The sequence below is a fragment of the Lodderomyces elongisporus genome, chromosome 8, assembly GCF_030384665.1.
Source record: "Lodderomyces elongisporus chromosome 8, complete sequence".
Taxonomy (NCBI): Eukaryota; Fungi; Ascomycota; class Pichiomycetes; order Serinales; family Debaryomycetaceae; genus Lodderomyces; species Lodderomyces elongisporus.
In genome coordinates this window covers 501,055-514,085 of record NC_083680.1, presented here as the reverse complement: position 1 = coordinate 514,085, position 13,031 = coordinate 501,055, and the positions used below count along the sequence as shown (strand labels likewise).

Genomic DNA, 13,031 nt, shown 5'->3' with positions numbered 1-13,031 from the left:
GCCAATGCTTAGAACTACTCAGTTTATACAAAAAAGATTAGCCTCAACAGGTAAAGATCTCTTGCGAACTCCATTATACCAAGCACACATTGACCATGGTGGGAAAATGGTTGAGTATGCTGGCTTCGAAATGCCCGTCTTGTACAAGGATCAATCTCACATTGAGTCACATAAATGGGTGAGATCGAATGTTGGTTTATTTGATGTGAGTCATATGTTACAGCACAACATCTCGGGATCAGAGTCAAAATTGTTTTTGCAGAAAGTTACTCCAATTGATTTGGACCTGTTGGCTACTAATAGTTCCAGCTTATCTGTGCTATTAAACAAAGATGGTGGAGTAATTGATGATTGTATAATTACAAAACATGGTGAGAACGAATACTATATGGTGACCAATGCTGGATGCAGGGCCAAGGATGTGGATTTTTTGAAAAAAGAACTTTTGCAATTCCTGGATGTCAAGCACAATACTTTTGAAGGTACTCTTTTAGCTATCCAAGGTCCCAAGGCTCAAGATTTACTCCAAAAATTTACTAATGAAGATTTGGGCAAGATTTATTTTGGTCAGACCAAGTTTTTGAAACTATCACCAATCAATGCAACTGTGCATTTAGCGAGATCTGGTTATACGGGAGAGGATGGATTTGAATTGTCTATTCCATCTACAAGCGAAGTAGAACAACAAGAAGCCTTGAGTTTCTTCAACACTTTAATTGCCGAATATCCGGAAATTGTCAAACCAATTGGGTTGGCAGCTAGAGACTCATTGAGATTAGAAGCTGGTATGTGTTTATATGGCCATGAACTAACTGAAGATCTCACGCCAGTCGACGCATCATTAACGTGGTTGATCCCAAAAACACGCAGAGAGTTGGGAGAGCAGAGCTTTAATGGTGCAGCCAAAATATTGAGTCAAATCAAGGATAAATCAACAACCAAGAGAAGGATTGGTATTACATCTAAAGGTCCCTCGCCACGTGATGGTAACAAGATCTTTGCAGAAGACGGCAAGACCGAAGTCGGCTATGTTACTTCTGGTTCGCCCTCCCCAACACTTGGAGGTAATATTGCTCAAGCGTACATCGATAAGAAGGCTAAAATTGGCTCTAATGTCAAGGTAGACATTAGAGGTAAATTGAGAGATGCTGTAGTGACCAAATTACCATTTGTCGAAAGCAAATTTTATAAACAGTAAGAATTATAAATGTGTTAGATAGATTGAATATAGCTTGAGAAAAGAATATGAGAAGTCTGTTTAGATACTAAATTTAGGTCGTGTTAAAGGTACTTGTTGTATTCGTATAAATAATATATATATATATATATCTGTATCTGAAAGTAGGAAAATAAAATATTCCCAAAGAAAGAAAGAAAAAAAAATTAAAGGTCAGGCGCGTTTCCCATACGCGTTGTTTGTTTGCGAGCGTATGTTTTGTTGTTGTATTTTTTTGTTTGCATAATTGTGTTCTTCTCTCCTTGCCTCATTTCGCCAAATTGAGTGAAATTTAAACCTCCTTTGAAGATTTAATTACTGTAAACTTTGACACAAAGTATACCAACTAGTGTGATAAAAAAACAGACAGGAGGTATTGAAACGATAATAAAAACATATCGTGTGAGAGAATAATAATCACGTTCCAATTTCGATCTTTTAAAACTTATATATCATACATACATGCATATATATATATATATATATACATCCAAATTTCTTTTGACAAATTTCTCAACACATTTGTTGAAATTGACAAACAGAGTTGAAAAGAATACTTAAATACCCCCCTACCGCACCCCCTCCAGGAAGTAAGAATGTCTAGTTCTCCAATCACACCACACTCGTCACCCTCAAAGAGCACAAATCATATTCTCTCTCCAATGATGTCAGCCCACAATAACTGCTGCAGCAACAATAGTATGGGGATCTCTCCTTTGAGTAAAAGTCTACTCAAGACCCAAATTGGTAAGCACTCACCTACAAAGAGCGCCTATCACATTCGCTCGAAAACACCATCACCTACCAAATATTACAATAGGAGCAACAAATCGTCTCCTCAATTGGGATTCACCATTTGGCAAGACAAGCCAAATAGTCCGACAAAAGAAGGTAACAACAAGAACTCGGTTCCCAATTTGAATCATGAAGATCAAGAAAATATTCTTCAACCTAAAAAATTGACATCGTCTCCAGCAACAAAAACAACAACAACATCATCATCAACATCATCAACATCAACAACATTATCAGTTGAAAGAGGAAAAAGAACGCCTTTAGGTGAATTGAGTATCAGTCAATTTAAAGGATACATTACTACACAGGACGAAGGCACGCGACAATTGTGTGATCTTTACCAACCTGTATTGTATGAAAATGAGTTTGGCACAGCTCACAAGTTTACAAACTTGCCTGGTTATTTAACACCAAGTAGGAGAAACAGACGCAATAGCAGTGGTGGTGGCGGTATTAGTGGTAGTAGTGGATATCTTTCTGTATCAAACGCGACAATCGAGGCAGGAAGAAATAGCTGGAGCAGTAGAAACCATATGGTGAATAAAAAGACGCGGTCAATGTCGGTAGGGAGAAACGAAGCAAAACGCGATTTGATAAAAAAGGGCTCATTCACTATAATGACCAATACTACGTAGGAGAAGATGGCAAGGTGCGACAAAGCAGAGCAAGGCATAGCAAAACAAAGAAGCAGTCAAAGGGGAAAGAGGGAAGGGTGTAGGTTTTGACAATGAAAAATAGTGGAAAGTAAAAGGATAAGGAAACGCAAAATATGTCGATAATCAAGTTACTCAAAAACATGTACAATTCAATTCTAATATATTACATCACGTCATCGTTATTGTTGTCATTCTCTCTATATGTACTCTATAAAATCTATCATTCAACCATTATGAAATTAATTTATTTAAAGGCCTTGTCGAAATCAGTAAACACAAATCTGTATCTAACATCACCAGCTTCACATCTGTCCAATGCCTTGGCACAGTTTTCTTCACTGATTGGGATCTCCTCAATCATTGGCTTAACGTTGTGCTTGGCAGCGATGTTCAACATCTCATTGACCTCTGCCTTGGATCCCAACAAGGATGAACCGAAACTAGCACCTTGTTTCAAGAAAGTGAATGGACTCACTTCGAATTTTTCAGTGACTGGTGGTAAACCAACAGAAACGAATTTCTTGTCGACTTTCAAAACTGACAAGTACTCTTCCAAGTTCAAACCATCGACACCACTAGCGCAGTTCAAGATCAAGTCAAAGTAGTCGTCGTACTTGGTTGTCCAGTCCTTGTCTTCATTAGTGGCAATGAATTCGTGGGCACCGAGTTCCAAAGCTTGGTCCTTTTTAGATGAGGATCTTGAGAATGCAACAACATTTGCACCCATAGCATTGGCAAATTGCAAGGCCAAGTGACCCAAACCACCAATACCAATGATACCAACATTCTTACCCTTGGCATTGACACCCAAGTTTCTAACCAATGGTGAAAAGACGGTGATACCGGCACACATCAATGGTGCAGCGTAAACTGATGGCAAGTCCTTTGGAATTGGGAAAACAAATTGTTCATCAGCAATGGAGTGTGATGAGTAACCACCTTGGGTGATGTAGTTTTCGGATCTTACGTCCTTTGAGTTGTAAGTAGCAGATGCTTGCTTACAGTATTGCTCGTTATCAGTTTGACATCTGTTACATGAACGACAAGATGATGAGCATGCACCGATACCGACTCTGTCACCAACTTTGTATTCTTTAACTTCATCACCAACGGCAATGACTTCACCAATGATTTCGTGACCAACAACCAAGTCATCTCTTTGCAATGGGGCCCAAGCACCTTTGACAGTGTGGATATCTGAGTAACACAAACCACAAACTTCATTCTTCAACACAACATCGTGTGCGTTAATTGGTTTTCTGTCATAAGTGACGAGCTTTGGTCTGTTCCAGTTTTCTTTTTTGTCGACACCAAAACCTTGGAACTTGTCTGGAACTTGTTGTTTTTCTTGAGTCATTTTATATATAGTTGTGTATGATTGTTCTTCTTTCGGCGGAAGGAGAAAGGGTAGAATATTATTGTTTTTAGTATATGTAACTTGACTAAGGTTTTTGAATAGTAAGTTATGAAGATGGAAGAAATAGAAGAAGAAAAATAAAGAGAATAGATTTTCAATTGAGGTAGCAAGAGATTTGGCTCTCTATTTATAATGTGAAAGAATGAAAATAAAATTGAAAGAACAGGCAGATGGATGGGGTTGACGTAATTGTGTCAAAGAAATGAAAGAAAATGAAAAAAAAATGAAAAAAAAAAAAATTCACATAGAAGATACACTGAACACCGAAACGTGCTTATCTCCTACATATCTTAAAATTAAAATTTCTCAAAGTAATTATCCGAGTTTCCAACAAGTATGTACCTGGGATCTTTGAGTTAGCTGAAGGCAAGTTGTTTGTACATATAAATATATATATATATTTATGCAGAGCATGCTAAATGCAAAGCCGTTGAATTTCGTCATTGAAGGGAAAAGACTACCAATTTTGGCAAGTTTTTCCCTGAGTAACTACTTCTTTTTTGAGCGATTTCTTCTTCTTTTTTTTTTTTTTTGTTTTCTAGTAAACAAATTGAAATTGGTTGATTTTCCATTTACTTTGATAAAGACAGATTTCGATTGTGGGATGTAAGCGATAATACGGAAATAAAAAACAGATTAATTTAGATAAAGAGACTATGTTAATTCCCGGGAAGAGGTTTCTGACCAGCCAGATTTGGTATAAGGCTAGTCAAGAGCAATGTTAAGAAATAGTGTACAATTAGTAATCAACCAAAAAAAAAAAGAAATACAGAGAGAAAGAATAAATCTAAGTAAGTAAGTAAGTGAGGAAAGGGTGTAGTGGCCAAAATTAAAAAAAGAAAAAGAAATTTTTTTTTTTTTGGTTTTACGTCAAAAACTTAAAAATAAAAAAGACGTTAAAAATTGACTTCAATACACGAAACAAGTGCTAAAGTTGGTAGCGCTTGCGGCTTTTTCTCTATTTACTCACAGATGTTTGTTTTGTTACCAAAAATTTCACTTCTTTTCTTTTTTTTGATTTATTTTTTTTTTTTGGCTCTAAACGTATCTCATCGCACAGCAATCTCGGCTATGGTAAAAAAAATGATGGGTGTCAAATTATAGAAGGGGATAGCAGGGGACAAAGAGCAAGAAAAGGACAAAGAGGAAAAAAAAGAATATCAAAGAATATCAGAGAATATCAGAGAATATTCGGTGATTTCTACATTGGGATAAGTTGTTCGGCAAAATTTGAAAAAATCGATCTTCATATTGAAGGCAATAGAAGAAATGATCTAAAACACAGAATCACATTGTGTGATATGTCAAGCCATGTCTCTGCTAAATTTGCACTCTGTATTAGTAATCAAAAGAACCAATACAAGCACAAGGAAGTTGGAAAGGGAAAAGAGGAAAAGAAAATCAGTAAAGCTAAATTTAGAGCCTCTCTAAGCAACCGCTTAGTAGGATTTGCCCTTCATCCCCATTAATACTCTATATGCTCCATTTCGTCTTCCCTGTAAGTGTGTCCAAAACAGTATAGTCAAAGCCCAAAAAATAATCCTTTAAGCTGGAACTAATATTGGGATACATTATATTGTTAAAATGCAATTTTCGTACACAGCCCTGCACTGGTGGTGGTGGTAGTGGTGGTAGATGATCATCATTGTTGAGTCTTGCTTGTATCCACGTCCATGCCGCTGCTGCCCCCAACGCTTGTTCCGATAAATGCTCGTTGAAGATGTCCAGTGCAAACTCAAACGACCCAATCCCCCACAGACACCATTTGTTGTATAATGCCAATGCGCCATTAAAAGGTGCAACTTGGTCAAATTTGGAATGGTACATGAATATGGGAATCTCGGGCATATTGGTCTTATTCAAGTTGATCAAACAATTGTCTTGGATGGTTTTGTTTATAATGGGGTCTTCCAACAAGGCAAAACCTTTTGTAAAAGTTCTATTGCCGCCTGAAAAAAACTGCTTCCATCGAAACTCGAGTAAACCAGGTACTAAACAGTCTCTAAGACCAACTTCGAAATTGTTGTGGTGATCAAAATCGATGTTTGCTTGGATACGTTTCTGAAACTCTATGTATTCCTTACCTAAACCAGTTAATGCTAGTGGGATCAATCCAGCGAAAAGCGTGCCATCCGTCAACTCTGCAGTAGCTGTAATGTTCACAACCAACCCACCAAATGCACATCCAACAAGTGTGCTCTTTAATTCAGGTGCATATACAGGCTGTAGACTCACTGCCCACCCAGTTGCTAATCCACCACCCGAATAACCCCAGAGTGCCACCTTGGCATCTTTGTTTATACCGGTAACATCTTTTGATTGTAAAACTGATCGTACACCATCCAACACCGCATGCCCCATTTGTAAACCTGCGCCAAACGCCAGCTTGCTTCCTTCATAGTCAGCACTAATCACATAAATACCCTGCGCTAATGCCGGAACCATAAACCTCAAATCCAATTGAGTCATCATCGTTCCTTGTGGTGCACCAAATTGAAAACTATAGCTTGGACTACAGTCTATATGCGCCGAATCCTCAGCAGTCTGATATGACAAAACCTTGTTGGGGTCTGCATTATGGGGCTGCATTACTGTCATCACTATTGCAGTCGCATTACCAAACGAATCTGTAGATCTATACATGATCTGCCACGAGTTAGCTACTTCAAAGGTGAAAAACAAATTGACTATTTTTTGCGGTGTCGGACGACTTTGAAGAATGGTTCCTGGTTTAGCCTCTTCAAAACCAACAGGCGGGGAATAAAAAGGGTCCTGACTTGGAGGTACAAGCTTTAGCAATGATGCTTTAACCAAATAAACAGCGTAAAGTAGTAAAAAAATACTCATTTATTACTTGAAAAAAAAAAGTAAAGTCTTTTATATAAAAAATTAGCAAAAAAAGAAAAAGAAAGAAAGAAAGAAAAAGAAGACAAAGTAAATCAATCTTACCAATCAATCCTTTCACTTCTTCTCTTTTCACTTCTTCACTTCTTCTTCACTTCTTCTTCACCTTCTTACATTATTAAGGAACAGACAAACGGTGGAATTCGGTGAGCTTTTTAAAGACTTTGTGGGTTGGTGAAAAATGACTGGTTGCGAAAAAAAAAGCGAAAGACAAAAAAAAATATATATATAATACTATTTTTATTAACAACTGGGTTGCTGCAACTTCACGTGAGGTTTATAATGTTAACGCTATACTTTCCCACTTTCTCTCCAACAAAAAAAAAAGCAAAAAGAAAAAGAAAAGAAAAGAAAAGAAAAGAAAAAATAAGGAGGAAAGACCTTTAATTAAAATTGAATATTAAACAAGAATTAAGTATTTTCATTTACTATTTTTACCACATTATATGTATACAAGTGTCTTACATACTTTACTATTTCTTTTTATTTTACCTTTTTCCTTGCACTTTACACTCTTTCTTTTTTTCTTTTTTTCTTTGTTTCCTATTAGTTTTATTTTTACCATCATCATCATCATCATCATCATCATCACGATTAACCACTATTTTTTCCCTTTCTTCTTCTTTTTGTTTTTGCTGGCGCTTGAACTGCCGCCATGTGACGCACCTTGTGCATTTGCATTTGCATTTGGATTTGCATTTGCATTTGCATGTGATGTAGAAGCTGAACTAGGAGCAGGTGTAGCTGATGGTGAAAATGATTCCACTGCACCTTGGTGACCTCCAGCTTTTTTCTTGTCTTTTTTAGTCGGCTTGTAATAACTTCTCAATTTCAATGGAAGCCACCTCTCTTTGTCAAGCGTAAACTCGCCTTCTGGCTTAACAACTTTATTCTTGCCAAACTTTGGCTTTTGTTTCTTTTTTGTAACTTTTGTTGCTGCTTTCGTAATTGATTTGATTGGTTTACTTTTTGTGGGGATTAGCGCCTCCATGTTCACTGCAAGTAAACTGTCTACAGACTTTTGCGATGACAAATCTGCTATAGATTGCAAACTCTCATTAGAATTTGAAAGAATTGAGTTGATGAGCATATCCTGGGGGTTTGCAGCGTGCAAGAATTCAAACAACTGTCTAGAATCTTCGCTGAATGCATAGTTCTTCATCGCCACAATCTTTGCAAAGTTGTAGTAGTTGACATTTTTAAAAGAATCTTCGGGACTGTACAAGAATTTCTCAACCAATGTCTTGAGAAGCTTTTTGAGCTTTGCAAGGTTGTGTTGTTTTTCATAGACTGTAATCAAGGTACCAACGATGCCTGGCTTTACAATCATCTCATTTAATGACTCGTTGGCCAATTTCTCCAAAAGCGGTAAACTCTGATCAAAGTTATTGAGCTGAGAGTTAACAAACACTAACAAAATTGTAGCTGCTTCAACAACTCCACTACTGTTATAATTAATGCTGTTGTCTTTTTTATCATTATTGTTATCGTTTATGTTGCCACTATTTGTATTTTTTCCGATGTGCTTCTTCTTTTCCTCTTGTTTGATGAATCTGACAAGCTTTTTGCCTACACTTTTGAGTTGAGTCTGGTCTGATAAACTTTCAAATGAAATACCATTTGAAATGAGAACTTGGTAAGCCAAGGTTACCAAATTATAAGGTTGAATAAAAGAGCTTTTCAATAACAGTGAATTGTTTAAAGTGCCTGTGGCGTATCGTAACAACATACTATTCTGAAGAATAGTCTCGCATTGGAATATAGTGAGTTTCTGTTTCAATTGCTGAAGACGCTCTTGAAGATTGAGTTGCCTCTCAATCAAGTTTGGGTTGCTCTGTTTCGATGTCGCATCCTTTTCAAATGAGTGTAAATTGGTATTAACGATCAATTTGAGTAAAGAGTCATGAACCTGGTCGGTGTTCATCAGCAAAAGAATCTTTTCCGCCTCTTCAGTGTTACCGCTCAATTGCTGGACATAAGATATAGTGAGCTTTATGGGTAGCAATTCAACTTCTGCCTCTTCTTCATCCATGTTGTTTTGTGTGCACACCTGATGTGCCTTTTGGAGTAAAGTCAACGACTTGGACAAGTTTGCCTTCGCTAGTTCAATCAATGCTTCATTAAATAATAAGTCATAGTTTGTTTCATCCAACTCAGTGTTAGTGGATGCGTCCATATGCTGCTCATGACCACTTTGGAAAATTAATTGCGATACAATTGCACTCTCATTCGTGACCAAATCACCGTGTTCCTCTGGATTTGCAAAAACATCTCCAGCAATCTTTCTGTTCAATTCCAATGCTTTAGAAAATTCGCCCGCTTTGTAATAGGTTTGAATTAATATATGCGCAAATCCTCTAGCAACTGCAGGTGAAGACGATATTTTCAACGAGTACTCCTCATGTAACTTATAAATCTCCAGAGCTCTTCCAATTTTATAATATACATATGCAATCTCCAAAATCAATGGTTCAACAAGTGAACTAGGAATTTTTTTGATTAATTGGTCTGCAAGCTCGTATTTATCCAAATTGATTAGCGAAACGAGACAGTTCCTAAAAGCTTGCTCGTCATTGAATTTCTTTTGTTTTAAAAATTCATATGACACCTTGTAAATTTGCTCATCTTCTGATGGACTTGAGCCTGTAAGTTTCAAACTCTTGAACGTTTCTCCTATCGATGAGCTCATTGTGTATTGAGTTTGTCAGTGATTGTAAAAAAAAAAAAAGAAAAACCACTATATAATGCAAACAGATCTGTAACTATATGTATGGTCTCGATTGTTTTTTCAACGAACAATTATGAATTTTTTCGAAACCTCTCTGATTTTCTCTCTGATTTTCTCTCCAATTTTCGCACTCCCTCTACCTTTTTCCTTTTACCTCAACTTGTCTCCAACCTTTGATCAAAACATGAGTACGAGGAAGAAGAAAAAAAACAATTAAAAAAAAAAAAAGAAACAGAGAGAGAAAGAGAAAGATAGAGGGGAAAAAAAAAACAGAAGTACAACGAAAAAAGGTCGTGCATTTATGAAGTAAAAGGATTTGGAAGTTTCATTAAAGGTGTTTAACAACATTTAGTTTCTTATATCTCATACAAACACCTTACCCACCACGTTTGATCAAAAAGTCCTCATTCCAATGCTCAGATCGTGTAACATTAGAAGTGTGCTGTCAGTAAGATGCTTGTCTCAGGGCACGAGGCTCCAATTTCTGTCGAAAAACTCCATCCTTGCGAAATACAAATCAGAACAAGATGATGTAGTAGAGTCGCCAACGGCAATGGCGACCGATTCACATCTCCCATTATCAGAACATGTTTTCAAAAAACCGCCTCGTCAACCAACAAGTAAAGCTCCTTTCTTGTCAGAGCAAGAGGATGATGGTAAGCTTCGTCCTTCTGGGTTTGCCGAGAAGATCGGACAATGGGTCATCTCGACATTCTCCATGGATATGGATAAGTCAAGAAGTGGACCCGTTGCAGGTGGTTTGTATTTTGCAGAGTGTAAAAAGCAAGCGTTGACGTACCCTGATGAACCAATGAGTGACACAGCCAAATTTTATTACCAGACCTTGGGGTTGCCAGTTTCGTTTTCACAACAAGTTCAAATTACTATCTTGCACTACTGGATTTTATCGGTGCGAATGAGAGCCTTACCTTTTAAATATTCCAAAGAATACCAACAGAAGTTGGTGGATAGGATCTTTAAAGATTTGGAAGTGAGGATGGGTACTGAGTTGAAAATCAAGTCAAATAGAATCATTGAAGGGTACTTGAAAGATTACCATACTCAGTTATTAGGTTGTGTGTTGAGCTACGATGAAGGTTTAATGACTGACGATATTACACTTGCTGCGGCATTGTGGAGAAACGTGTTTAACGCCGATGCAAATGTTGATATTAGACACGTTGAAGCATTATTGGTTTACGTTAGATCACAACTTTACGTTTTAAATAAAATGACTGATAGGGCATTTGGATTTGGTAAGTTTAAATTTGTGCCACCAGACCAAGTTGTTACTCCAATCAGCAAACACCAGGAGGAGTTGATTAAACAAAAAACCAAAGAAGAATTTGCAACAATGACACTGCCCGCACATAAATCGGTTTTATCAATGGATGAATAAAGAGTGATGTAAAGCAAAAAAAGAAGAAGAGGAAGAAAACGACAGAATTGAGATAAAGAGGATCAAATACCAACAGAATGAAAGGAACAGATAAGGAGTCGACAGGATGAATTGGGATGGCAAAACTTAACTTGTGTAAATAATTATATATATATTTATATATATATGTGCGTGTGCCTATTTTATTATTTATTCATTACATGAAATATCTATAGCTTGCTTGTGTTGGTACTCGAGTCCTGAGTCCAATCATGGCCCCGGGGGCCTCGAATCATTACATTCATAACTGCGTAATCTTGACCTTCAACGGCTCCAGCAATTTTCTTGCCTAAAACAATATCTTCAACCACATGAAAGCCAAATTTATTATATATGGGGATATTGGTTGGTGCAGAACTCTCCAAATATGCTATGTTATTGTTGTTGTTGTTGTTGTGATCTTCATCTCCAGCAACATCAATGTATTTCTCAAACATGTACTCAAACATTTTTCGCAAATTACCTTTACCTCTAGCCTCTTTAGTGGATCCAACGTATACCAAAGTAAAGACCCCTTTGCCTTTAAATCTCGCGTCATTATGAACGATTCGCTCACATGAGTCATGCAATAATGGCAACATTCCTTTAAAGATTTTATCTCGACCCTCGGGCCCAGCTAATCTCCATACTTTATCGTATCCTGCTTCCATCAAAGTACTAAACGAGTCTAAACCTTGTTCAACACTTTTAGGATGGGACCACAAACTCACAGTCTCAAACTTATCCTCCATCTCTCCCTGGCCCAATACAATTCCCTTGGCTATATGTTGTCTAATATAGGCTTCATAGATGCTCAACTCCAATTGTTTTCGTTCCTCCAAATCCGAAACGTGACAGACTAAAAGTTGCGATAACGCGTCTTCTTGAAACGCATCCAACATCGTCAACGCTGCTTTTTCGACATCAGCATTGGTCAAATTTCGAATGAACTGGACCTTCTGAGACGTTTGTGCAAAAGTAGGGGATGAAGAAGGTAATGATGATGATGTTGATGTTGATGGTGGTGGTATTGGTAATGATGACAACTTTTCTTGCATTGGATTGTTTGAACTTGTAGTTGTTTGAACTGTAGACATATCTCTAGAAAATTGATTAAAGTTTATTCGATTTTGTTGACTGTGGAAATCAACATAATTTTGGTAATTTTATCAAAGAAAAAATATCACCCATTTATAGAACTTGACCTTCGGCGGTAAGGGGATAAGTGAAATGGGATGTGTGAACAAAGAGGAGACGGAGAGGAAGATGAAGAAGGGGGGAAATCAAAGTAGGAATCTTCTTGGTGGTGAGGAGAATTAAAAGGTAATGCATGATGTGCATGAGATTTCGTACAGTGAAATAAGAAGACTTGGTTTGAAATGCGCATCTACATTCTTCCCGATATGGAAAGTATGCATTTGGCTTAAAATTGCGCTTTAGTCCTGTTTCTACGTTTATCTCTTTCAAAAATATGAAACCACCACAAGAGATAAAATTTACCAATTTGCAAACTTTAAAAAAAATTAAAAAAAAATTAAAAAAAAAAAAAAGAAACAATATGGAAAAGGAGTATATCAGTGAAGAAACAATAAGCATCTACTTTGTTAAAAAAAAAAAGATGGTGAGTGAAGAGGAAAGTAACGAAGCTCAAATTAAGAAATGATAACATTCTTAGCGGGTCTCCATCAGGAAAACAAAGAAAGCTTGTTGATTCTTTTTTTTTCGTGCTTTTGATTATTGTTGTATTTCTCTTTTGGTTGCATTGGTATTGGTTCATACTTTGGACTGTTTTTGTACGAATGTGGATAAGAGTACTATCAAGAAAGGTAGTTAGAGTATGGAATGGAAGAATAGCTAGCAAATAACACTGGTAATATTGATCGTTTGACTTGTCAAGT

General features: G+C 36.9%; 7 protein-coding genes across 7 annotated transcripts; 3 read left to right on the top strand and 4 right to left on the bottom strand. All coding sequences in view use genetic code 12, as the record gives it.

Moving 5' to 3' along the window:
- Positions 1 to 4: 4 nt before the first annotated feature.
- GCV1 (Aminomethyltransferase, mitochondrial) lies at positions 5 to 1,198 on the top strand (the record flags this gene model as incomplete). Its single annotated transcript, XM_001523938.2, has 1 exon — positions 5 to 1,198. One exon carries the CDS (start codon positions 5 to 7, stop codon positions 1,196 to 1,198), a length of 1,194 nt encoding a protein of 397 aa, XP_001523988.2.
- A 614-nt stretch (positions 1,199 to 1,812) lies between these two features.
- PVL30_005533 (uncharacterized protein) lies at positions 1,813 to 2,646 on the top strand (the record flags this gene model as incomplete). Its single annotated transcript, XM_061119694.1, has 2 exons — positions 1,813 to 1,819; positions 1,889 to 2,646. The coding sequence occupies 2 exons, from the start codon at positions 1,813 to 1,815 to the stop codon at positions 2,644 to 2,646; spliced, it is 765 nt and encodes a 254-aa protein (XP_060975677.1).
- A 265-nt stretch (positions 2,647 to 2,911) lies between these two features.
- Positions 2,912 to 4,024, bottom strand: PVL30_005532 (uncharacterized protein; the record flags this gene model as incomplete). Its single annotated transcript, XM_001523936.2, has 1 exon — positions 2,912 to 4,024. The coding sequence occupies one exon, from the start codon at positions 4,022 to 4,024 to the stop codon at positions 2,912 to 2,914; it is 1,113 nt and encodes a 370-aa protein (XP_001523986.1).
- A 1,533-nt stretch (positions 4,025 to 5,557) lies between these two features.
- Positions 5,558 to 6,931, bottom strand: PVL30_005531 (uncharacterized protein; the record flags this gene model as incomplete). The annotated part of the gene is made up of 2 exons (XM_061119693.1): positions 5,558 to 6,888; positions 6,928 to 6,931. 2 exons carry the CDS (start codon positions 6,929 to 6,931, stop codon positions 5,558 to 5,560), a joined length of 1,335 nt encoding a protein of 444 aa, XP_060975676.1.
- A 658-nt stretch (positions 6,932 to 7,589) lies between these two features.
- Positions 7,590 to 9,677, bottom strand: srp72 (Signal recognition particle subunit SRP72; the record flags this gene model as incomplete). The annotated part of the gene is made up of 1 exon (XM_001523934.2): positions 7,590 to 9,677. One exon carries the CDS (start codon positions 9,675 to 9,677, stop codon positions 7,590 to 7,592), a length of 2,088 nt encoding a protein of 695 aa, XP_001523984.2.
- Positions 9,678 to 10,128: 451 nt separating this feature from the next.
- Positions 10,129 to 11,115, top strand: cbp3 (Serine carboxypeptidase 3; the record flags this gene model as incomplete). The annotated part of the gene is made up of 1 exon (XM_001523933.2): positions 10,129 to 11,115. The coding sequence occupies one exon, from the start codon at positions 10,129 to 10,131 to the stop codon at positions 11,113 to 11,115; it is 987 nt and encodes a 328-aa protein (XP_001523983.2).
- A 209-nt stretch (positions 11,116 to 11,324) lies between these two features.
- On the bottom strand, positions 11,325 to 12,191 carry PVL30_005528 (uncharacterized protein; the record flags this gene model as incomplete). Its single annotated transcript, XM_001523932.2, has 1 exon — positions 11,325 to 12,191. The coding sequence occupies one exon, from the start codon at positions 12,189 to 12,191 to the stop codon at positions 11,325 to 11,327; it is 867 nt and encodes a 288-aa protein (XP_001523982.2).
- Positions 12,192 to 13,031: the final 840 nt, after the last annotated feature.